The 25,908-nt window shown below is 40.2% G+C and overlaps 1 protein-coding gene across 1 annotated transcript in view; it reads right to left on the bottom strand.

Moving 5' to 3' along the window:
* cog5 (component of oligomeric golgi complex 5) overlaps window positions 1–25,908 on the bottom strand; it is a 90,035-nt gene that overhangs the window by 27,484 nt on the left and 36,643 nt on the right. Inside the window, exons 7-12 of the mRNA XM_080050987.1 lie at window positions 16,237–16,367; window positions 8,658–8,817; window positions 5,420–5,532; window positions 5,207–5,284; window positions 2,056–2,137; window positions 1,112–1,292 (exon numbers count right to left, since the gene is read on the bottom strand). Of these exons, the coding sequence (XP_079907113.1) occupies window positions 1,112–1,292; window positions 2,056–2,137; window positions 5,207–5,284; window positions 5,420–5,532; window positions 8,658–8,817; window positions 16,237–16,367 (745 nt within the window). The remainder of the gene's footprint in view (window positions 1–1,111; window positions 1,293–2,055; window positions 2,138–5,206; window positions 5,285–5,419; window positions 5,533–8,657; window positions 8,818–16,236; window positions 16,368–25,908) is intronic.

The following is a 25,908-nucleotide window of genomic DNA, read 5'->3' as shown; positions in this document are numbered from 1 at the left end:
TGTTATTTGCTTTTTATAAGTGTATTTTCAGCTAAAGTAATTTTGTAATATTTAATATGTTTAGGCCAAATGCTTTATTTTTGTGACGTATTATATGCGCCATTTTAGTTTGGAAGACAGCTGCCCATAGGCACGGGAGCATAATATTTCTTTACCGTATGATGTGTGATTTTGTATATTTTTTGACCTTTTTTCAGTAAATCTTTTGAACCAGAAACAATATCTCATGTCATTCGCGTCAGAGTAAGTTACTGTGCCTACAGCTGGATTGTGGTATCGAAATTTGAAGTATACAGACGGAATGCCACTACAATGTTGATACATTTTCCAAAGCCCATTGTTGACGTCCTCAAATGTATTGTTATGTCCAAAACACAGATATTTCAGTTTACTGTCATAATAGGATTAAAGAAACCAGAAAATATTCACATTTGAGAAGCTGAAATCAGAGAATTTGGAATTTTTTTATAAAACAATTACTCAAAAAGATTAATCGATTATCAAAATAGTTGGCGATTGTTTTAATAAACGATTAATAATCGATTTGTCGATTAATCGTTGCAGCTCTAGTCCTCTGTTTTCATTTCACTGCGTAAATCTGAAAACACGGAAATCACTGTGAAGGCGCACAGGAAATATTCTGTTCGCACATGCAGTAATTAATATAGAAAGCCGTGTACTGGTGTTGGTGACAAGAGTGTATCAGACGTTAGAAAAGCCGCCCGACGAGCACACATCTTTCACCAGCCAGAGTGGCGTAATAAACTCGCCTAAGAGTTTTTACTTTTATATACTATCTATGATATTTACCTGCATTTGGCGAGTGTTAATGTAGAGCCCTCTAAACAGTGTTGTGCATCGCTCCTCCTTGTCTAAATGAGACAGTAGCCTATCTCGTCAACCTAGACTTGCTGAAGACTCACTTTTATTGCATTGGCCTTTAACACAAGTTGAGACTTTGACACTCCTAACTTTTTTTTCTTCATGTATCTTATATGTTATTTTGTATTGTATCTTGTACAGCACTTTGGTCAACTGATGTTTTTAAATGTGCTATTGAAATCATTTTTACTTTGACTTTTGACTTTGACTCTATCTTGTGTGTGCTTACTTGTAGTCTTGTTTGGCGTGTGTGAAGAGGTCCTGGCTGTCTGTCTCTGTCATGTCCAGAGCTGGGTCCAGAGGGCCCTGCAGGCTGCTGCTGTACTGCTGCAGACGCCTCCACAGCTCGTTGTACAGGCGCAGCAGCTTGGGATACTCTCCTTCAAACGCCTGCTTCAGGAAGGACGAGGCTACACCACACAAGCACAGGCACAGAGGAAAGGGCTCTTCATCAGTATCAGTCCAAAAGATCAATCATATAGAAAGCTTTCAACAAACATTTTAAACCGAGAGAGAGAGAGAAATCAAAATTATGCAACCCCTATTGCAAATTAGGTTTATTGGCACCTATTAGATATCAGACTACTCAGACAACTCTGATTAAAAAATTAATAAAAAATCATTTTAACTATGAAACCAATTTAAATTTTAAGACCATAGCCATGTAATATAGCACACATTAATATTAGAAGTAGCAATTCAAAAGTTGAGTTCTGATGTTCTGCATTCAAACAGTTCAAAGCTGTAAGATAAACCTATATTGATTTGTGTATATTTGTTGCACTTTTAAAATTAGAATTGCTGTGGTTCTTAAGCCTTCCTAACCTTACACATAACATCACCACCAACAAAGAAATGTAGAATAAGTATGATATCGGACAGTATCGGTATCGGCCGATATCCAAAACCCGTAACTCTGAATTGGAATTAAAAATGGTGGATCGGTGCATCCCTGGTTACAGCCTGGTGTTTATGGCAGGCTTAATGAAGCCTCCCACTCTTCAACCTGTGAGTGGAGCAGTCTCACCCTTTCTCACAGTCTACTCGTGGATACTTGGTTTTTTGTTTAACTTTGATTGTTCATATATTTGTGTTGGTTTTTAAGTGTAAGGTGTCTTCGAGTTCATGAAAGGTGCCCATAAATCTAATGAATTATTATTATTATATTATTACCTTCAGTGGCTCTGTGGAACTCCTCACTCAGAGTGTTGGTCACGTCATTCCAGAAGCTGTAGAGGATGTCAGGCTGGCCGTCCTGTCATCAGGGACACACGGCACAAACACATTGATTAGTGGATGTCTTTGGAAGGCCTTTTGACTTGATGACTTGATTGGGAACTTCACCACATTTTTCCTGATAAGACACTTCTCTGTTTGCCTCTTTAAGATTATAAAATTAAATGAGTTGTGTGAATGAGGTCCTATAGATTTTTTTTTACACTTTTTGAACCTTATGAATATGAAATAAATGTACCATTTAACCCATCCCTTCACTGTTAGGTGCTAAATCTTCATATTCCTACATTTCCTTAATCTACATTTATACCTGGGACTGAAGAGCCTCAAGACCAGGCTCAAAGTGTGAATGCACTACATTAAATGAATAAGGAAATTCAGCATATCTGAAAACTGTGGCTGATTAACAAAATAAATAAAAAAAAAGAGCAGCACAAGAGGTGTTTCTTAGGATAGTTGAATGTCTGATCCATCAGCATTAGATATAATCTCAAAATGGCCCGAAATTGTTTATCCCCTTCTTTCACCATGTTCCTTCTAATAACTAATTGAGAACAGAAAGAACAGTAAGTGCTGTCACATCGACACACACACACACACACACACACACACACACACACACACACACACACACACACACACACACACACACACACACACACACACACACACACACACACACACACACACACACACACACACACACACACACACACACACACACACACACAAACACACTGACTAAGGAAATTGCCATAATTATTTAATGGGATGGGACATGTGTGTCTGTATATTGTCCTGTAATCCTACATTAGAGCAGTGAGCCTGTAGCAGGTCAGCTGCCCGGCTCACTGACCTCTCCATTATATCCTCACTCTCTCAGACCTTAACCTCTGAGACACTCTGCTTCTGTCTCATTGGGCCAACTGCATGTGAGCTGAGAATAGGAAATATCAGGAACAACACTTAATGTTTGATCTGAGCCCCTCAACCTTCGCCTTGAAGGGAAATCAGAACGCTATACAGCATAACACTATCCCTGCATTCCAAATCACATACTTTTTTTTAGTACACACTACATACTAAAGTACAGAAGAGTTTTAGGGCCACAGGAGAGAAAAAAAAATCAGATAAGGAAGTTTTTTTTTCATTGTGTCGAGAAATTTCAAGAATAAAGACAAATACTCCAAAATGCTATTGGAGTTAGTTGGGCATTTATGTATTTTCAGCATACTACAATTGACGTAGGATGTATTGGGACATCCTAAATCTTATTTCTGGCATTCTAAATAGTAGGGAAGTATGGGTATTGGAACGCAGGGTATGTTTCTCTTTCAACAATGCTCTGCTTTTCCCAATGTTCTGTTGCAATGTCCGGCTGTTGTTGGTTAAAAAGGAAACAGAGGAACATAATTTATTATTCCTTTTTTTTTAGGTTATCGACAGATTAGTGGCAAGGTAAATCACAGGTAGTGTTTAGACATATAGGAGCGCAGGAGCCTGATCACACTCAAGGGCTTAAAACACAGTGTTAACAATCAGAAAATCAATTGTACAAAAAGGACAGGGACAAGCATAGCCTGGACAAACACAGTGCTGTGTCTTGGATGGTGCTAATAGCCTGGCAGCAGAGATCTTCCTCCTGCTGAGAGCTGAATGAAGGCAGTCAAACAGTGATCAAACCACGGATGATCGTGTTGCTTTGAGACTGGCGTTAAAGAAGCAACAGTTGTTTTTCTTCCTCTCCCTGTCCAGTGAGTAGGCGGTGAGGCTGATGGCTGTTTGCACATGATGGAACCATGATTGAAGTAAAGAAACAAAAGGAGTGATCCCAGAGAGCAGGGCTGCCTACTAAGTGCCATGTGCAACTATGCAGGGTTAGGAAGAGCTGTTTCTCAATTTGGAGGATTTGCAGGTTTTAGCCCAAAATATATCTACAGTATGTTTTATCATGCATTTTAGTCTTTACTCATTGTGTTTTTACATGCCAGAATGCCAAAGGAAAATTTACCATTGCATGTAATGTAACGGAAAATAAAGTTTTCGTATCTTATCTCCACTCCACGCCAGATTCCATTAAAACGTAATGAACAGCTCTTTAGTCACAATTTATATCTCAGGTTGTGTCCGTATGCTTCTAATTATCTCCCTCTTGGTAATTCTATATCTATTTTCAGATTGAAGCGACATACTGCATGTGGACATATTGCACTCTTGGTCAGTGACAGAGTGCTAGTGCTGCTTCTCATTTAAACATGTCATTAGGTGTTCAACTCAGAGCTCCGTCTCTGGGTAATTGGTGAGAGCTTTGTTTCCATAGTAACAGTCCCCTGCTCACATTTTGACATGTAGGTTTGTGTGTGAGAGAGAGGCAGTGGCTGATGGTAGTCGTAATAAGTTAATGACTGACATGGTTACTATTGATAGTACTACTGCTACTGGTTAAGTGCAAAGGCCAATAGCCTGCTGGTTATGACAGCATCTTTTTGCTTGCTTTTTTTTTTTTTTTTTGCTGTCCTCTGAATAGAACTGTATTCCCCAACTTCTATAAGAATCTTTATATATACTGTATTTGACCACAAATTGCCTTTAAAGATGTAATCTGTCGCATTAGCATCTACAGTGTTTCCCTGGGAAATGTGTGAGTTAAGGGGTTCAGAATTATTCTATTATAGAATTAAAAAACTGTTTTAATGTGCCGTGACATACCCAGAATCAACACTATGTAATATGAGCCGAGGCACATGCTGAATGAATGGTCAGCATGGAAACCAAGACAGAACAGCTCTGAGAGGTTATCAGGGAGAGGGAAAAAGAAAGATGGAAGAAAGCGCTACTCATTAAAGAGGGAGCCCAGACTGCAATTTGGAAATATTTGGGCACCACTCTGCATCCATCGCTATTTAAGATGTCTAACTGAGGGAGGCAATGCATCAAACTTTAAAATACATCAAGATTTGTCCAAAGAATTGAAAGACAAACAGCAGATTTTTTTTTTATATTTTCTGTTCTAATAAATATATGGTCAGACAGCTGACCTGACTGCAGTCAATAATGACTATTATACCAAAGGTAGTGTATCACCAACCTTAATGATCTCATCGATGAAGCAAACGTGAGTGACAGGGTCTCTCTTCTTTATCAGGACCTTCTGCAGATGTTGAACCTGGAAAAACATGCAGCAAACAACCATTCAGACCTCTTTCATCAGTCCAGCTGCCTCCACTTTGGTTTGAAGGTGTCATTCAACATTCTGTATTGAAATGACTGAGCATGTGTGTGCCCTGTGCTCTCTGCATACCTGTCTGCATGCAGCACAGATCTGGTCCATGAGTTTCTCCAGGTTGGTCCATAGCGCGGCCCTGAAGGCTGCAGTGTTTCCTGGGGTGGGCAGCACCGCTCTGCCTGGAGCTCCTGGAGGAACATTTGGATGTGATGTCATTATCTACTGACCAACCAAATGGCTGATACAGAAAGGCAATTATGAATCTTCAAACAAATGGAGGACACCAGAGGAGGAGATCTTCAAACCAATCTTCACCAATCTTAAGATTGTCTTAGCACCATGATGATACATTTCTTCAATAGCTATCTCACATTTTATCAAATGATAAGTCTGGTGTTATTCTATATATTCCATGTTGTCAAAAAAAATGCTCACAAACACAGTTTTCTTTTTTTAAAACAGGTATTTCCCAAAACAGATTGCAGAGGAGGAAATAAAAAATGTTTTGGCAACTACTTTCAGCAGTCCAAGCTACCAGTTAGAAACAAATTCTGTATGAAAAACTGATATATTCAGTCCATTCAAACTTTAATCTCAATAGATCATTGAGGAAGTTCTCATTCACACTGATGTCTGTTTTGAAATATAAGTCAAACCAGAGCTTATTTGTGACACACTTACCTTTCACAAGGCAAAGCATAGGCTATGGTTTGATTTTTAGCTTTTTAGTTTACTTCCCAATGTGATAACAAGAATATGCAAATAAATCAAAAAAGTTGATTTATTTATAAAAACTGTCATCCTACAAACACTAGGACTTTACCACGCCATGCAAGCTGGTCACAAGTTTACAGCCATACGTCCAGGTATAAATGAGCAATAATACTCAATCAGTCAGTACTGGTAATATAATAAAAAAAACTATTGTCAATGTCAATTATAATTTCTGTTATTAGAAAAGTATTTCATAAGAGCACTCAGTGTAGTAATTGGTATCTAATATTTGTGTCAATCAAATTTTTTGACATCATTTATTTTGATGATGTGTTTAGTTGCCGTGGTAAAGCTAATTTAGGCCGGTGTCGTATCCAAGTCATCATTTTGGTATTGAGACAACACTAGCATCTAGTTGTTACTAAATAAACGTATTGTTGGTTTCGGTCTTTAAGATTTGGTAGAGAATTTCAGCAGACTTTAAAAAAAAAGCATGACACATTTTGTTCATGTTTGCTAGTTTGACTTTTTAGTGATGTAATCCTAACCAGTCGTCCTTAAGGCCAGGACACACCAGTCCGACTACCCGAAAATGGAGACTGCCGATTCAGGCAGCTCCAGTCTTCCCGTCGCGGCCGAAAAAGTGCAAAGAACACACCAAACCGACTGCTGACTTTCCGTACGCTCTGCGCTTGCGCGGGACGTAATGTCTCCATAACAGCAGGCGGCGCTAATCTGTATTGTGGCCCGAAAAAATACGGAAGCCGGAAATGATGGGACGGCTCTCTAGACCATAAACATAGATAGAAATACGTATTTATATTTATGGACCATAAAGAGCACCATTTTTAGCAGAAAGTGTCGAGCATGGTGTCGGGCAGTCAACAAGGGATGTGAGTACTCGCTGAACGAAACAAACAAACACATTAAAACAATGGCTAACTGTTAGCTGTTTGTGCTACCCGCCTCACTTCCGGGCTTCACTGATTCGCTAGCCCTCCACAAATCAAATTGCTCCAACTGAAAGACTGCCCGCCGCCGATTGAACATGTTCAATCGGCTCAAAAGAAGCCCGACGACATCTACGAAGACCGATTTCACGGCACACACCAAACAGATTTGTGTCCCCGCCCCCTCCCGACTCTACGACGGCGATTATCGGGCCGGTGTGTCCTGGCCTTTAAAGGCCAGAGGGAAGAATCCTTAGTCTAATCAGGGTGGGTCATTGTAAACATACTGTGTGCATTGATTAGAGCAATGATGTGCTGCTGCATCACATCCATGGAAATCGCACACACACACACACACACACACACACACACACACACACACACACACACACACACACACACACACACACACACACACACACACACACACACACACACACACACACACACACACACACACACACACACACACACACACACACACACACACACACACACACACACACACACACACACACACACACACACACACACACACACACACACACACACACACACACACCTTGAATATTCTCTGCGGCCATGATGCTATAATAATCTAGTTTGGAATCAAGCAGACTAATGAACTAGTTCAAAGCCTTAAAATGCTTTCATCTCATTAGAAATGAGGCCAATGTTACTGCGTATTGCACATATTGTAGATAATGTTGCTCAGATTGCACATTTTAATGTATTTACTTTTCTATACCGTTTGGTTTTGTCTTACTTTTTAGAATGTATGTATTACCTATCTCATCTTATCTAATTTGATCCTTTTTTTATTTAACCTTTATCTAACCAGGCAAAATTGCTTGAGGTCAAATGACCTCTTTTCCGAGCAAGGCCTGGCCAAAATGGCAGCAGCTAGAATGAATAAAATACAAGACAAGAAGAAAGCACAGACATGAGAAAACAGAGACGAAAGCACAGACATGAGAAGAGTTTTCAGACAATGATAAAGTGCTACTCAGTGAAACATTGACACACTCCAAAATTCGCCATTAAAAAACTTGTGAGCCGGGTTTTAAAATCATTCATAGTGATGAGTTCTTGTAATTTGAGTGTTTTTTGTAAAGTGTTCCAGTCGGAGGGAGCAGAGTACATGAAAGCCCTCTTCCCAAACTCAGTACGGGTTCTGGGGACAGAGGTGGAAAGAAAGTCCAGAGAGCGTAAACTGTATGATGGATTTGATTTAAAAGTGAGGTATGTGCAGAGATATGAGGGGAGTAGTCCAGTAATTGCTTTGTAAATGAAGGTGTACCAGTGAAGAAGCCTGTGAGCTGACAAGGACAGCCAGCCTACTTTAGAATACAGGGTGCAATGATGGGTGAGTGATTTACAGCCGGTAATGAATCTTAAAGCACAATGATATGTAGCATCAAGCATATGCAGTGAAGTAGAGCAGGCATTCATGTACATACATCACCATAATCTAACAATGGGATAAAAGTAGCAGCAATTAGCCTTTTTTTAGAAACAAAAGAAAAACTTTTGATTTGTATTCATGTAATATATTTTCCAACGCTCTGTATGTCTGGCACATACTATTGCAGAAATTGACAATAAGGTTGACTTGACGTTTTGAAGTGTTTTATAGGGGAAACTCTTACCTCTGGGGTTGGCTGGCTGTGTCAGGCCCTTGATGTCCAGAGCACTGGTGACGTTGTCCTGTATGGTGCTCCTGTAGCCCCCCACTACACAGCTGATGGTCTCTCTCAGGTTCCCCAGGTTGTAGAAGACTTGCAGGGCCGTGCCCACCTGGCTGGGGTTCTGAGACACAAGGGGGGGGGGGGGGGGGAGATAAAGGAGGTTGGCAGTGGCCCGTGGGTGCTGTTTTTAACACAACAAAATCAACTTAATGGCTCTGATAGTTTTTCACACACACACACATAGTGAGTACAGAGGTGACAGCAGCAGCTAAAAATACGCCTTGCATTGAATTAATGAGAGAGCTGTGAAAAGGAAGAAGGGAGAAAGAAAAATAGGTGGAATCTTTTTCTCCAGTTTGATTGCATGTGTTGTTCTGCTTCCTCACATCATAATGAATGAAATACCTTTGTGGTTTGGATTGTTCGCCATTAAAATAAACTATTTGAATGCATCACCTTTGGTAGTTTTTTGCAATAATACTCAATTTAAATAATTTTTAGTTGCAGATCTATTGTTGAAAACTGTATTGCCACCTACCGTAGAGGCTAGGCCTACGATTGAAGCTCTCACCCAAGTTAGCTTGAAATGCAAGGATGTTATTTTAGATACTTGTCCGTTTGAACCCTGTTCATTTATTTTCTCTGGTTAAAAACACTTAAACAAAAAAAGTATCCTTTCCGGAAACATCGACTTATAAAACCATTAAACAGCCTCCAGCGAATAATCCACAATCCAATTTTGGTTTAGAGGTGTGTATACCCTCTCTTGCCAGCCCTCAATTACATGCAGGAACATTTTGAACTAACATTACCGTCAACAGCTTAGAGTGAACATATTTAAAACCTTTTGTAAATGCTTTTTAAATATGGTTTTAGTCTTTGTGACAAATACATGACTTCAACTAAGGTCCCTAATGTTATATATTTGCTCAATTAAAAGGAGTTTGGAGAGGCAACGGGTCACATCATCTGAATAAACCCTACGGTTTTTCTGATTGGTGCCTTTTTTTAGCGACTGGGCTCAACTATATTACCTATTTTTGAAAAAACTAAGACAAACATAAAAAGAAAAACTTGGAGATGAGATGAGAGAAGAGGAGAGACTTTGTACATGGGTCAGCTGTGCTCCCACTCAACAGATGGGCTTACAGAGTCTCTGTGCTGGCACTATCAGAGCGCTGAGGTGAGGCTATAGTTACCCACACAGCCCAGGCAGCATGTCCAACTGCTTACATAACACTCACCATAAACAACTCCCTGGGCTGTCACTGAGTGAGTGTGTGTGTGTGTGTGTGTGTGTGTGTGTGTGTGTGTGTGTGTGTGTGTGTGTGTGTGTGTGTGTGTGTGTGTGTGTGTGTGTGTGTGTGTGTGTGTGTGTGTGTGTGTGCGTGCGTCTCTGTAGGGCCCAATATGTCCACACACATAACCCAGTGACAGAAGTTGTTAGCCAACTCTAGCAGTAGTCAGCATATAAATACTTGGAATACACAGGGGAGACCGGGGTGTGTATGTGTGAGTGTGATTCAAAGGTGAGATAGAGAGCGCATGTCCTAATTTTTGGATAAACAGCTTATTGTCTTAGTCATAGGAGTAAAAACAAGTGTTTAGGACAGTATCTCTGCTGCATCACAGTATGACACCACATTCTGAGTGACACACCCGTTCTTCCCCTCTTTGCATTCACACACATACGGACAAAAGCACGAATACATTGGCGTAGAGTTGTGTCCATGGGTGATGGAATTGTCCATCGGTGATAGATGGCACGATCGGAATTTTTTTTTTAATCTGATGCGGTCGGAGTGACTGAGTGAGCAGTGGAGAGAGCAGACAAGCAGACATATATATAGAGAGAGGCAGAGAGCTTTATCTTATGATTTTGCTTTTTGACTTCTAAGTGATCGTCTGACTTTAGCTGGAGCCGATCAGCTGAGCGGATCAGCTGTTTGACACGGAGATGAAAATGAAAGTAAAACTTAAGCTGGTACAGTTAAAGGTGAAGTAAGCGATTTATTTTTGTTAATATAAGTGTTAAATCACTCTTTATTCATACAGTGATCACTTATATAGTGTGCGCGTTTCATAAAGCCGATCTCTCAGTCACTCACTAAGCATGTAATTGGCAAATAAACTTTTCGGGGATCCCACTACTGATAACCAATCAGAAGAGAGAACACTACAAACCGGCACCTGTCTCACTGCCGGTGCACGCCAGAGCAACGGGTGAATGTTTATGCGCCTACAATGGTGGAGCAGGTAAAAATCCTTCCCAATGTCTGTTTTGATGGTTTTTATCATGTTTTATCACACTTAAGGATCTGAGATGATGCTAGATAACTCTCTACTTGAAGACCGCAGTGCATTAATGTGGTGACGTGGGGACGAGGGAGGGGACTGCTAACTGCAGTAACTGACAGGAAGTTAGCTAAACTGACCATTCCGCTTACTGAACCTTTAAATATAAACAAATGAATATTGTAACCAAACAGAATTAATGTGTTGTGTGATTTTGCCTTAGTAGCCTACAGTAGCTCACGTCCGCAATATTCACAATGTTGAACATTAACGTCAGCTGAGCTAATGATGATGCAAGTTAAACTTCCAAACTACTACAGTTGGCTTGTATTTTGGATATGAAGTGTTTAATAATTTTTTGGGGTTTTATTAAAGTTTGTGGCTGGCAATATTATCATACAATCAAGCAGGTTTGTGTTAGTTTGTTTAGAGCTTTTTCAGAGAGACTTTTCCCCGCGACCCAATACATCAACGTAGCAACGGATATTTAAAGACCTACTTCACCGGTTGGAATATGAAGGTGTATTGAACTCGGAGATCCTATGTAGTATAAATGTGCAAAAAAAAAAATTAAATCGGTTCATCCTAGCCTGAGAAAAGGCAGAAAGAGTGTTTTATGGTCTCACTGTCTAACCCTACATTTCCCTTCTTGTGACATCACAGTAAGGGTCAGGATTAACAGGACAGCTGGGCCAAGGGAAGACTAAGGGAAGACTGAGGAAAGAAAAACCTCATTCATTATATTATAATAGTGATTTTATAATGATAGAACGCCGGTTCAATATGGGTGAATTATTCCTTTAATTTATTTTTAATTTTTTTGCAGAAGGCTCGGTGGTGGCCTAGTGTGAGTGTGCCCTGAGTCTACATTTAGCACAGAAGGTAGTAATTGAAATGAGAGCTGTTCGACAGCATGATGAGAGGTGTTAATGGTAAAATGTGAGATGTGCTGTGACATTAACACCCACACGGTTGTGACATGTGCTTCAGCAGGTCAGGGAGAGAGAGAGAGAGAAAGAGAGAGGGAGAGGGAGAGAGAGAGGCTGCTGGAGAAGCATTTGATCTTCTCTCTCTCTGTGTTGAGAAAGAACAAAAGCCGAACATGGCCGCAGCGCTGGCACACCACATGAAACACCTCTACAACACCCTTCAGGACAATGGCCACGTTGCATCAAGTACACTGGAGAAACTGTCACACATACACGGAAGAACACACTTCCTTTAATGGAACACTGTCCCCCCCTGAGTGCAAAGCTTTCTGGGCCAAATGAAGGATGGAAGAACTCCTATTCCACCTCCTTTCTCACATGTATTTACAGGACGACATATATACAGTCCCCTACGAAAGTATTGGAACGGTGAGGCCAATTTTTTGTGGGGTTATTCCCTTCGGTCTCCTCTCTAGCAGGTAAAATGCATGCTCTATAGGGTTTAAGTCTGGAGATTGACTTGGCCAGTCTAAAACCTTCCATTTCTTGCCCCTGATGAACTCAGGGGCAAAAGGGGATGAAGTTTTTGCAGTTTTTCTGGATCATTATCTTGCTGCATGATGGAGCATCTTCCAATCAGTTTGGTTGCATCGTTCTTTAAATTGGCAGACAACATGTTTTTGTAGAAAAGTTCCTTTTGCTGCTGCCATCATGTGTTACTGTGTTGTTGTCAAGATGAACCTTTACCAAAGTGATGGAAAGGCTAAAGTTTGGAGAAAGAAAGGATCTGCTTATGACCCCAAACATACAAGCTCATCTGTGAAACACGGTGGAGGCAATGTCATGGCTTGGGCTTGCATGGCTTCTTCTGGGATGGGCTCATTATTCTTCATTGATGATGTAACACATGATGGCAAAAGCAAAATATACTCATGAGTTTACACAAACATTTTGTCTGACAATTTAAAGAAAGATGCAACCAAACTGATTGGAAGATCCTTCATCATGCAGCAAGATAATGACACAGAACACAACAAAGGAGTTAATCAGTGTCAAGAAATGGAAGGTTTTAGACTGGCCAAGTCTATCTCCAGAGTTAAACCCCATAGAGCATGCATTTTACCTGCTAAAGAGGAGTAACCCTCCAAAACAAACAGCAACTGAATGAGGCTGCGTTGAAAGCCTGGAAAAGCATCACAAAAGAAGAATGCAAAAGTGTTGTGATGTCAATGGGTCACAGGCTTGATGCAGTTATTGCAAGAGAAGAATTTGCAACAAAATATAAAGTTGTATTCACTTTAATTTATTTCATGTCTATCTGTTCCAATACTTTTGCTCACCTAAAAATGTGGTGTTCCTTTACAAATAATGCTATCTTATGTGTTGTGTATCAGATCCAGATGTAAATACCTGGAAATGAAAGCTGAAATGTTGATCTATTGTCTCATATTCATCTTTTGGTGTCAAACCCAAATGTTTTCAGTATACAGCTAAAATAAAGGAATTGGCTTCAATGTTCCAATACTTTTGGAGGGGACTGTACATAATTTTTCATTTATTTTCTACTGTTCTACTGTGGTGTTACACTCAGAACCAACAGCTACACATTTAAAAAATAATTTGAATACGCATAAAATTTGGGCTAGGAAGAAATTAAGAGTTATAAAGGGCAGCTGTGAGCCGTCTTACAAGTGGGAAAAAAATATTTGCAATAAACAAAAATCACAACAGCAAAGAATGAACTTGTCTCAAGGGAAAACATGATTATTTCTACTAGTAAATGTAAAATGCACCAAGACTAAAGGCTTGCTACAATTTCTCCGATCAATTTATTCGCTCAAAGATTGGGTATGCATTGTTAAAGGGATAGACGAGTATTTTAGAAGAGGGGTTGTATGAGGTCATTATGGAGATGGCGATCAGTGCAGTCATGGAGTTTTGGGAAGACATGGCTGTAGCAGAAGTCAGCATTGTACTTTTGCAGAGGGGGGCCAACAGAAAAACAGTTTTTAAATGCTTACCTAAAAAAATATCCCTTCAATTGTAAACTAAATGTAGGAATTTTTTTTATATTTATTTTTTAGACAAGGTGAGTTCTGCTACAGAGACGTCTCCCCCAAACTCCATATAGTGACTGACTGATGGCCATCTCCATAAGGTAACAGCCTAACTGTATAATGCCTCATACAACCCCACTTCAAAAAATACTGAACCATCCCTTTAAAGGTTCAGTAAGCGGAATGGTCAGTTTAGCTAACTTCCTGTCGGTGACTGCAGCAGTCCCCTCCCTCATCCCTACGTCACCACATTAATGCACTTGATGGCCCTCATTTATCAAACTTGCGTGGAAACTGGTGCAGATTCTGGTGCAAATACCTCCCTACGCCAGGTATCGCGTGGGATTTATCAAACAGTCGTATTTCGCCAATCTCAGCGTACGCCAGGCCATTATTGATAAATGCGGCGGCTGAAAACAATCGTATCACGCCCCTATATTTTCTCAGTTTAGAGGCCTCGCCCAGAGGTTTTACGACATGGATATGCGCATTACGGCACAGAAGAGGAACTTCTCTGAAGTAGAAATTGACAGAATAACAGCAAAAGTAGAAGAAAAAAAGAGTTTCATTTCGGAGCATTACAAGCGGCATCAAAGAACGACAGAAGGCAGCAGTTAGGAAGGAAATAACTGCTGCGATCAACAGCGTTGGTGTTGACAACAAACGATCTCCAGCTGAGGATTTTGCATTTGAGGTTTACATCAGTAGGCTATCGCTCAAATGCTATAAAACAGCATGTACAATTATATGTCGGCATTTCTTTACATACATGAAGAAAAAGTGGTCTGACTCAAAAATCGCCACTAAAAAAAGCGTGTTGCTGTTCTGAGATGCAACCAACTGAGGGTGCGGGCATAATATAAGTGGTAGAGGAGAAAAAGACGCACCAACTGTCCGATAATGGTCCCCATAAAAGAAATACACGTCTGCAGAGATTTGAATGATAAGAATGAATTGGCCCTTTTAGATAGCACTACTCAAAAGGGTTTTAAAAACAAAAAATAGCACATTTTGCGTTTTACTGTATGACAGCATGCGCATGGCACGAGTGGTCAGCCCGGCCGTCAGCTGCACAAGCCGACCCGGCAACGATCAGCTCTGAGAGCGCCCACTGTCCTGCTCCACCAGCAGATCGGAAAAACGTGCCGGTTAACGGTGGAAATAAATCGCTCGCTTAAGCGATCAATGACACATTAAAAGAGGAACTAACATCTAAAAAGTGCGTCAAATAAATAAAATGTTAATCTGAATGTTGTGCCGTGTATTTTTTATCATAAAGAGCAGTGTAGGCCTACTACATATTTAATACTGTGGCTAACATTTTGAATGAATGCAGCCCCTGTGCCTCAGTGTCCCCCCAGCTGCTCCAAGATGAAGACAACTGCCCTTACGCAGTCCCATGCAGCGCTCCTAAGTGGCCGGTGTGCGCACTATTGAATCAGCTCTCCTACTCAGTTGCACACCATAAACTGCTAATTTTTAAGTGATTAATATCTTTATTTCGGTCTGAGCAAACACTGCATTTGTATTATATTCTAATAATTGTCCAACAAAGTCATCGGCTACCCGGCACAGTAGCCGATGACTTTACACCCACTTTTCTGGTCTACGCACAGGTTGATAAATGAGGGCCAATGTCTTCAAGCAGCGAGTTATCTAGCATCATCACAGATCCATAAGTGTGATAAAACATAATAAAAACCATGAAAACAGACATTGGGAAGGATTTTTACCTGCTCCGCCATTGTAGGTGCATGAACAGTCACCCCTGTTGCTCTGCGCGTGCACCGTCAGTGAGACAGGTGCCGGTTTGTAGCGTTCTCTCTTCGGATTGGTTATCGTTAGTGGGATACCCGAAAAGTTTATTTGCCGATTACATGCAGAGCTAGTGACTGAGAGATCGGCTTTATGAAACGTGCACACTATATAAGTGATCACTGTATGAATATAGAGCGATTTAACACTTATATTAACATAAATAAATCGCTTACATCACCTTTAAAACCCAGAAAACAGAAATAGCAGCTGGCTGGGACAGAGATGCTTATGAGAATTGAATGGGTAGTGTATTTACATGAAGGTGTCCGCTCTCATTAATATGTGTTAAGGTTGCCACAGAAACCAGGTGAGATAAATAATGAGGCAGGCGACTGTTAAAGAGAGTTTAAAGATTTGACACTGATATTTGAAACATTTCCTGATAATTATAAATCTAGAGTGAGCACCATCACACAGTAATTGTGTGTGTTGAGTGTGTACCTGAATCTCCATGCCTTGCTCAAGCAGTCTCTTGGCCTGGTTCTCCACCTCCAGCCTGGCTCTGCTAATCAGCAGCAGGTCGTTCTCAATCACCTCAATGCCACTTAGATCCACACCTTGGGACAGATAGTCTGCAAGAAAAAGTACAGGGGTTTTTGTGACGGTTAAAAAAATTGTTTAAAAGGTGCTCCGAGGAACATTCAGTTTGTGTTCATTCTTGCGCTCCCTTTGGACAAAAGCGGTAGTGTTTTACCATGCCAGCTGTTGTTCCTGGGTGACCGTATACCAATGACATAGGCATTAATAAAACAATTTAAGAATGGAATTCTTTGCACTCATGGTCTCGTTTGCTGTTACATGTAATTTATGATCAGAGGAAAAATTAGACTGTTTCAGAAATATTTGAAAGTTCCACGTAGCACCTTTAACATACATAAGATAAATACAATATTAGGAATAGTATATAGTTATTTACAACACCTCACACAGCCACACACACACACACACACACACACACACACACACTGAACGTGAACATAATGTGAAAGCCCTCCAACAACCTTTAGGATGAGCGTCAATGTACAGAAGCGCAGAGTATAAAATGCTTTGATTAGTCAAACGTATAACTAAATACATAAATGAATAATACCAACAACTTCAAAAATGAAATTGTGGTTTACAGATAAATAGGAGAATAAAATAATGAAGTTTACACTTTAAATTATACTTTAGATTTTTGTAACTGATTGGAAGTTAAAGAAAAAGTATACATTTATGTTATTATATAAAGTTGTTTACTTTTTTTTAGACTGGACATAATTTTACTTATTTGAATGACAGCTTAATCTCTTTTTTTATTTTTTTTTAGAAATGTTTGAGTTTTACTGTCCTTTGTCAGTTTAGGGGCTCCATACATGAGTATAGACCCAAAACAATAGAGTATGTGCTATATTTTTCTCTTAAAGGGGACATATTATGCTAATTCTCTGGCTCAAATGTGTATTTCCGAGATCAACTAGTAAAGGTTTAAATGGTTTATGGTTAAAAAAAAAAACATTGTCTACCATTGCCCATTCCTTCATTGCCTTTTCCAGACTTTTTTGCCTCTATCTCAAAAGCTTGGTTTTGACATCTACCCCCCTTCGCAAAAAGCCTAGTCTGCTCTGACTGGTCAGATCTACATGGGCGTGCATGCACCGCACTGTTTATTTACTCTTATACCTGCCTACATGGGCACCGCCCGACTGTATGTTTTTTACTTTTGGCCAATGCAGCATGGAGACCAATGTAACCAAGTTTAGCTTCCGCAAATATCATCACCAGTTCTAAACCAAAAACTATATACCGTAATTTTCGGACTATAAGCCGCAACTTTTTCCCCATTTTTCGACCCTGTTATTACACAGCACAGTATATGTTCTGTAGCTAGTCTACTATTGCTCTAAATGGTAACACTTGAATACGTTATGCAAATATGCAACTTGTTTGTTGAAATGTTAATAAATGGGAGCTTCCTCAAGCAGCCATCTCTTTCCCGACAATCCCCTCTGTGCACGAACTCTTACATATGGTAATTAAACATTATAACACCTGCGGCTTATAGTCCAGTGCGGCTTATAGTGCGGAAAATACGGTAACTGAACCGGTTCAGGCAGGAGTCTGAGCTGAAAAATTTGAAAATGGCATCAACATTTCTGGTTTCCCTGACATTATCCTCAGGTAAATACAGTTTATATGTGTCACAGACAGTCAATAACAGAATATGAGCTAAGTATTTATGCATAAACTCTCTAAACTCGTAACATACACCCTGTTTTACATTTGTCGTTACAGGTCCAACTGAGGAATGATCTACAGCCCAGTGGAGTGAAAAAGCTTTGGTTGTGAAGCGATGCTGAGGTGACATGTAAACATGTACAGTAAGGAATGTATCCTGAATGTATCCTGAATCATGTCAAGATTCACTGGAAAGGCATTTACTTTTGTAAAATTATTTATTGAAATAATTTTGGTTTAGAAGGTTTGTCAGAGCTGCAAATGATCTGACACCCTTTCAATATCAAAAAGATGACAGCGGGGCTAGTCAGCTTGACAGATAAGTCTTTCACATTTGTCTCAAAGAAGCACATAGCACTTCTGAGTGTGTGTTGAATACTTCCATTCTGCTCTGTGCCACTGCTTTGTTTGTCCACCCACCTGCTTTGAAAAACCTGAGCGTCCATTAGAGGAAGACTTATTGACCTGCCTTGCAACTGAATCCTGTTTTGGGTCAGAGCAGAGTGTGACTGTATGACAAATCACGAGTGCCTTCAGCGAACAACTGAGCTCTACTATGGTGAGTCCAGCAGTGAATTTGTTGCCATGACCTTTGTTGATGCTGTCAACGCTAAAGTAAACACTGCTTTCTACAGTCCTTTACAAAGAAGGCCAAACAGCAGCGTATTTGAGGCTCTAAGACCTATAGAAAATGTTATGGATAATGTTTTATCATAGAAAACATGGGAGATAAGGCCAACTTCAAAATCTATTCAGAGACACAGATAAGATATGATGGGAGAATACAGACAACAGACTGGTGTGTGTGACTAAACTTTAAAGGCCTACTTCACCGGTGGGAATATGAAGGTTTATTGAACTCTGAGATCCTATGTAGTATAAATGTGCAAAATCTTTAGAAATCGGTTCATCCTAGCCTGAGAAAAGGCAGAAAGAGTGTTTTATGGTCTCACTGTCTAACCCTACGGTTTGCCCAGTTGTGATTATTTCTGAGGGAGCGCACAACTAGTAGTAGGAACTCTGAATACATTTGGTAGCGGTCATGCACACCCGAAGGCATACTTAAAAGCAAAAACAAATGCTTTCGAATAAAAAACTATGTAAGCCCACTTTAAACCTGGAATCTCTTGGACTGGTCCATAAATAGTTCAAAATGTTTTCTGAACACGTTGTTCGACAAGCACTTAAAGGTTAGGTATAACATGTCCATAGAACGCATGTTTATTTATATATTAACCGATGCAATATTTGACTCTCAGAGCAAGTTTATTTTCTTGAATAAACTAGTGTAGCTCTGAGTCGAACAGCTGATTGGCGGAGTGATACGCTTGACTGCTCTGGCGCGGGTTGGCGTGGTAATGCAATGGCCGAAATACCACTGAAAACAAAGTCCAAAAACAAATGGCTGTCTGGCTTCAAACTAAAGCAGTGAAAAAGAGCATCGATCTAGCATGCATTGAACGGATATTTAATTTCTAGGTAAGCATTTATATTAGTGCTGTCAATTAAACGCGTTATTAACGGCGTTAACGCAAACCCATTTTAACGGCGTTAATTTTTTTTATCGTGAGATTAACGCTCTTTTTGGCCGAGCAAACGTTGTAATTTTTTCACATGCTGTTGCAACAACTAGTAACATTACAACAACTTCTACACCACAAACTATAGCTCGCGGTTAAGTAACTGTTAGTTTATTTCATATAGCGTAACTTCACAATAAAAGCGTTTAACTGGAAAAGCACCTTTGACTTTTATTTTGAAGCAGAAACCGGAACCTAGCACTTTCTAGCCCCCTGTGCAGCGCTTCCGTCACTACTAATGTCTTCCGTGTGGGACTCTGGGGCTATGCGGTGAAAGAACAGAAAGAAAGGTTGTCATTTGCAAAAGTCCTACTTGTAACCCTTCACTCACACCAAAATCTTCATGTAGGGGAGACCGGGGCTAGTACTAGTCACACTTTTTACTCTAGTGAGAATTGCTCATCACCTAAACATCTTTCAATAGTCATTCCTACATTAAATTGAAGCTTAAGGTGTTAGCTTGAAATGTGAACCCCTCACTTTTTCTAACTTAAAAGAAGAACTCTAAACTCTAAAGAAGACATTTACCATCAAAGACACTAACACATTGTGACAACCAACCCCATCAAGGGGTCGGTTGTCACACACTATGGGGTTGTTTGAAATACAAATTAATAAATATTGAAATAGTGGATGCGAGTGTGCGTGAGTGTGTGTGTGTGTGTGTGTGTGTGTGTGTGTGTGTGTGTGTGTGTGTGTGTGTGTGTGTGTGTGTGTGTGTGTGTGTGTGTGTTGGGAGGGAAAAGTATTACGGGTAACTTCCGTGGGTAGTTGTACAGGTAGAGTTTGGAAGAGTTTTTGAGAATAAAATCAGAAATTAAAGTAAATAACTGGGTAGTGCGTCAAACAATGCGCCCTGTGGTAGAGAGGTAGCTCATAAAGGTACTCCTTTTGAGAGGAGGGTAGCAGTAAGGTTGGATTCACAACAGCTACAATGGATGAAATATATTCCTCTAGTGAATCTATAAAATCTAATAAAGCATCCATAGAAAGCATCCTGAGATCTGTTCAATTCAAATCTCTGCTTTCTACTCTTAAGGCTGTGAGATAAGGTTTAAAGATCCATAAAAAAGCTAGTGTGGACCATGACATAACTCCATATCCGAGCACAGATGTACTTGCAAAACCAATATGTTTCCAAAATAGGAGGATCATAAAGTGTTTTTAATTTCAAATATAAAAGTAAAACACTAATAATAAACCATTGAAATAACACACACTGTCTGACAAGCACTTAGTGTATTAGAAATGCGTAGCAACAACAGATTTATTGCAGGAACGTTTTCTTTTAGCTCTCAAGAAGAAGAAAGCCTGAAAAAGCTTCTTAAACATAACGTTTAAAAAATACAAAGGCTGTGGAACTGTCAGGCAGCAATGTGTCACCGCTAGTTTAAACAATGATGTGACTCTGGGTTTTTTGCATTTTCTCAAATGCAAGGTAATTTGATGCAAGCAAGGATGAAATTGGATATTAGAATGGAACAAAACGGTAGTAATGAATATTTCAGATTTTACAATAGCGTGTTAGTCCTACTCTGATTTGAATGTTTTTTCCAGTTCTAACTTTTCTATTAACATCAGGCACCAACACAGCAGGAACCCCTTCTCTCACTCTGCTCTGTAATCACATAGTGGTCATTAGTTTATGTTTGAATGTGATTGTGTGAACATACACATTATTTCACTGTTCAACAGTTAAGCATTCTAAAGCTTTTCCTTGAAGCAGCGGCATTTTCCTGTAGCCTGTAGTCACCAGCGTTACCACCTGCCAGCATGAGCACGATTACAGAACTACTTCAAACTATATTTATCTGGACTTCACGTATCTATCTTCTATCTATAAAGCAAGAAACGTCTGTCGTTCTGTGTGTCTGTCTGTGACTCGCATATCTCACTCGTTTTTTGGACCAGATATGTAGAAGTTATCATATTTATATCATGCTGGCGGCGAATACATGCGCTCACTGAAGGCCACAGTAACAACGGGCATGAAGCGGCATGAAGTAGTCTCCGGCTAAACCCCGCCTCCCTCTGATTTGATTGGCTGCTGCGACCAAAGCTTGAAATGAGTGACGAGCGGGACACACACAGCAGACCCGCTTCCTACGGGCAATGCACTAGTTTACTTGTGAAACGTGAAAAATATTAAATATATAGGGTCACATACAGTCAGTACAGAAATCATTTAATTTCACAGCAGCTTCATAGGACACTTAAAAAAATATGGATAATGTATCGTCTCGTGTCACATCTACTCAAGCCTTGGGTTGCAACAAGCAATTAACTTCATATTCCTAAATAATGTGTTGACTATCTCAATCAATTAATAAACAATTAGCCAAAATATGTCAAATATAATGACAAATATCCATCACAACAGGAGACAGAAGTTATTTCATAAACTTACAAGTGTATAAACACCAGCAAACGAAAAGTGTTAATTTGTCTATTGGTAAGAGGGGGAGAAAAAAGGATTTTTTTTTTGTGGAGACAGAATTCAAATGTATTTTTTAGTGTTTGCTTTTTTCCTTTCCTTTCCCACTAGTTGTTTCTTCAGTCATTAGTTAGTTGGCGACCTTGAGTACACAGCTGTGCCTCCGGTCCATAATCAAGACATCAGCATTTACTGGTGTGGCATTTGTCCCTGAAGCACAAACACCATGAGCGCCCTTTCACATGCACAAAAAAAACTTGTTTTAACCTCTGTTTGACAAAGCAGGGGAGACAAGACAAAAGCCAGCAGCCTTTAGGCTAGCCAGCAGACAGCCTAGATATCAGGCTGAAATAGTAATGCTTTCATTAAACATTTATGGACGTGTTCTGTTTGACTCCATTGCGCTTAAAGCTATTTCAGGTGTGAAACTGGCCGCTCACACGTCATCGTAATCTTTGCTTAGGGTGAAAAAGGGACTGGAACTGCACTTTTTTTTCTTGGTCTCCAAGCTGTCTCCATCTAAGTTTTCTATCTCTGTCTCACATGAAAGTCATGCTCATGTTTGTTTAGGAAAAAAAAAGATGCATACAACCGCATTTTCTGCATATATCTCCATCTCGCTTAAGACTTGTATCTGGGGGAAAAAGATGCCTCCCACCCAGTTGTGCATGCTATTAAAACAGCCAGACTGGAAAGCGTCATCTCTGCTTACACTACAACTTGAATAAACAACTGAAGGGTGATAGATGAAGAGCTCGGATACAATGGCCAGATCAGGGGGAAGATGTGAGAGATCGGGAGTTCTTGTTTGATCGGTCGTAAAAAAGTATTCCGTGACACAACAGATGGGCCCTGATTTCAATTTGGCTGCTGGAGCTGTTGTTGCCATGCCAATGCCAAGTAGTCCTAATTAGTCATTCACTAGCTACCTTGCAGATTTGCTTTGCCAGGTCCGTAAGAGCATCATGTCGACTGCTCCGATGGAAGCCAGATTGGGAACAATTAAGCATGCACTATCTGGCAAAATGCTGTGCAAACACAACAGCAGAGGAGTGGCCAAAGTCCTAAAAGAAAGGATGCTGCCATAAGGATTGTTATGGCCACCGTCTCTTACCTAGGCTCTTTGGTAAGAGCAAACAAACTTATGGGGAGAAGAAAAGAGAGCAAAACAAAAGGGAGAGGGGAGAACAAAAATTCTATGCTCATCAGGCAGCTTAAAAGACACTTAAAGATTACAAATGAAAGAATGAATCACACGAATTAAGAGTGGAACAAATAACAGAGAGTGTTAAATCTGCTTTGTGAGTCCAATTAGTCAAGTGCATAGGAGTTAAAAGGAAAAAAAGACAAGGAGAAAACAATTTCAGAGAGGGAAGAAGGGTGGGTGAGGGGGAGGGAGCTATGGATGAGTAGGAAGGGCTACTGAAATACAGAAATACAGAGTCAGAAAGCAGGACAGAGAGACACAGTCACAGGAAAAAGGAGAGAAGAGAAGAGGAGGCAGAGCAGCAGCAGCAGCGTCAGTTATCCATCTTGCTCCCCTCTAGGCTCTGTGGCTGGTTTGCCTTCCACCAGTAAAATATTCATCCTGAAGCCACACCGTGAGATCGTGGAATGATGGACTACTGAACTAAACCTCAGCCAATCAGGTTTTATCACCTGTGGGTACAGCGCAACCTCTGGGGATTGAAATTAAGTCTAACAGAGAAGAGAAGCACTCGGACAGAGCCAAGGATCACTGAGGAATGGTCTTTGTCAAGAGGTAAACTAACAGCCACTACAACCATGCACTCCGATGTAACTGGTGTTTTAGTAATAAGGCGATGTGAATGTGTTGCACGAAGGTACTGTAAAGCTGCTAGAGATAAACACACACGGCATGTTGACATGTTGTTGAGTCCCCATTCTCAAGCACTGATTATTATTGAGGGGAGAATAATTAAGACAAGATGAGAACATGCTAAACTAAGCTAAGCCAAGTTCAATGCCTCCCAAAGAGACAAGCTCTCTTGAGGTAGGAAAGCTCATACAACTCACAACTAAATGATTGCAGATGGGGAAAAAAAATTTCTTACAGTGAGGTCACCCAGATGAAAATACAATCAAGGGAAAAAGGTTAATTACAAAAAGTGAATTCATTCATCAGGCAAAAATTTTAATTTAAATAATATGTGCAAAATTCCTTCTTTAACAGTTAAAAAGAAGACAACAGAGCTAAAAGTAATCAACTCTGTATCGGAACAAGAACAGGCAAGTAAGAAATCAAGAAAAATAAAGCTGAAGCAAATGTTACTTAATACAAGAAACTCCTAGGCTGTATTTAGCAAATTATTAAATTGTTGTTGATTATCAGTCAGTGGTTATTTTTATATTCATTAATGTTTCTAGCTCACGAGCCCAAGGTGACCTTTTGTTCTGTCCAGCAAACCCATAGATTTAAAAAGGAAAAATCTTCACATTCTGTGAGTTGTATGAGCTTTCCTACCTCAAGAGAGCTTGTCTCTTTGGGAGGCATTGAACTTGGCTTAGCTTAGTTTAGCATGTTCTCATCTTGTCTTTAAAAAAAAAATCACAAATGATTTACAGATTTCTAAAAATGTAAGCAATTTATTTTTGTTCAGCATCTTATGGATAAAAGAGCTTTTCCTTGTTGATTATTTCCCTGATCGGACACCTTGCTCAGGCATAGGCATCCCTTTAGAGACATACTTTATGTAATTGCAACCCCAAGGCAGCTCAGTGAACCTGGGAATATCAGTATGGTAATATGGTATGGTAAATGGACTTGTATAGCGCTATATCTCCGTTTATCACAGACTCAAAGCGCTTTACATTGTTTTTGTACACATTCACCCAGTCACACACACATTCATACACCGATAGCAGCAGCTACCACGCAGGGTAGGCTTAGCACTAGGGTGCTAAGCTAACTAAGCTAACTATCGGGAACAATTCAGGGTTCAGTGTCTTGCCCAGGGACACTTCGACATGTGGCGGGGAGACGGGGGATCGAACCTCCGACCCTGCACACCAGAGGCGAACTCCCTACCCACTTCGCCACTGCCGCCCCTGCAGGTGTGTTGACAGTAGTAGGTGCTCCAACAGACCAGATGTGCTCGTCTGGTTGTTGGGTTTAAGTAAAATTTTCGCCTGGTTAAGGATTTGTGTAAGCCCATGACTGTCAACATGTCCCACAATCTATTGCCATGTTTTAGCTGCAGGCCTATTTGGAACCTACTGTTTAAATGTGAACCAACTGATGTAAAACAACAGCATATAGCTACTAGGGATGGGCATAGTTAATAATTGATCGTTAAGAATATTGTCGATCACGTGAAATTGTTATCGATCATATAGCCGTTGTGTTGTGCAGTGTGAGTCCGGCAGCACAGCAATGAATTTCACTATATGGCAGCACCAAAGACTGTATGGGCAGCAATTAAACATCCTACCAGCAGGGGGAGATACTTAACTAGTAGTAGGAGACAACTAGTTATTTACTATCTATGGAGACAACAGAACAGGCTCAGGCAGCAGCCTGCGAGCTACTGTAGATGTCAAAACATAAACAGGAAGAAGTCAAGGCGAAGTTTGGCATCGGACCGGACAGCTTTAGAACCGAAAATAACTTAGTTCATTAAGCATTGTGAAACCTTGTATAAGTACACCACTTAAACAAACCGAATTATGTACCACTTGCAAATTGAAGCCTACATCCGACCCTGTTTAACGTGTCACGTTAGTGCTGCTAGCATTAGCGGCTAACTTTAGCGTCTATGCTTTCCTACTTCGCCTTCATCAGGGAACTAATTTGCACATTTTAGATGATGATTAGATGAAGTAACGTTAGGTCCATTACCACTCAGAGAAACGTGCCGTGCC

Source organism: Ammodytes marinus (assembly GCF_949987685.1).
Source record: "Ammodytes marinus genome assembly, chromosome: 22".
Classification (NCBI taxonomy): Eukaryota; Metazoa; Chordata; class Actinopteri; order Uranoscopiformes; family Ammodytidae; genus Ammodytes; species Ammodytes marinus.
This window is presented reverse-complemented; position numbering and strand designations above follow the sequence as displayed.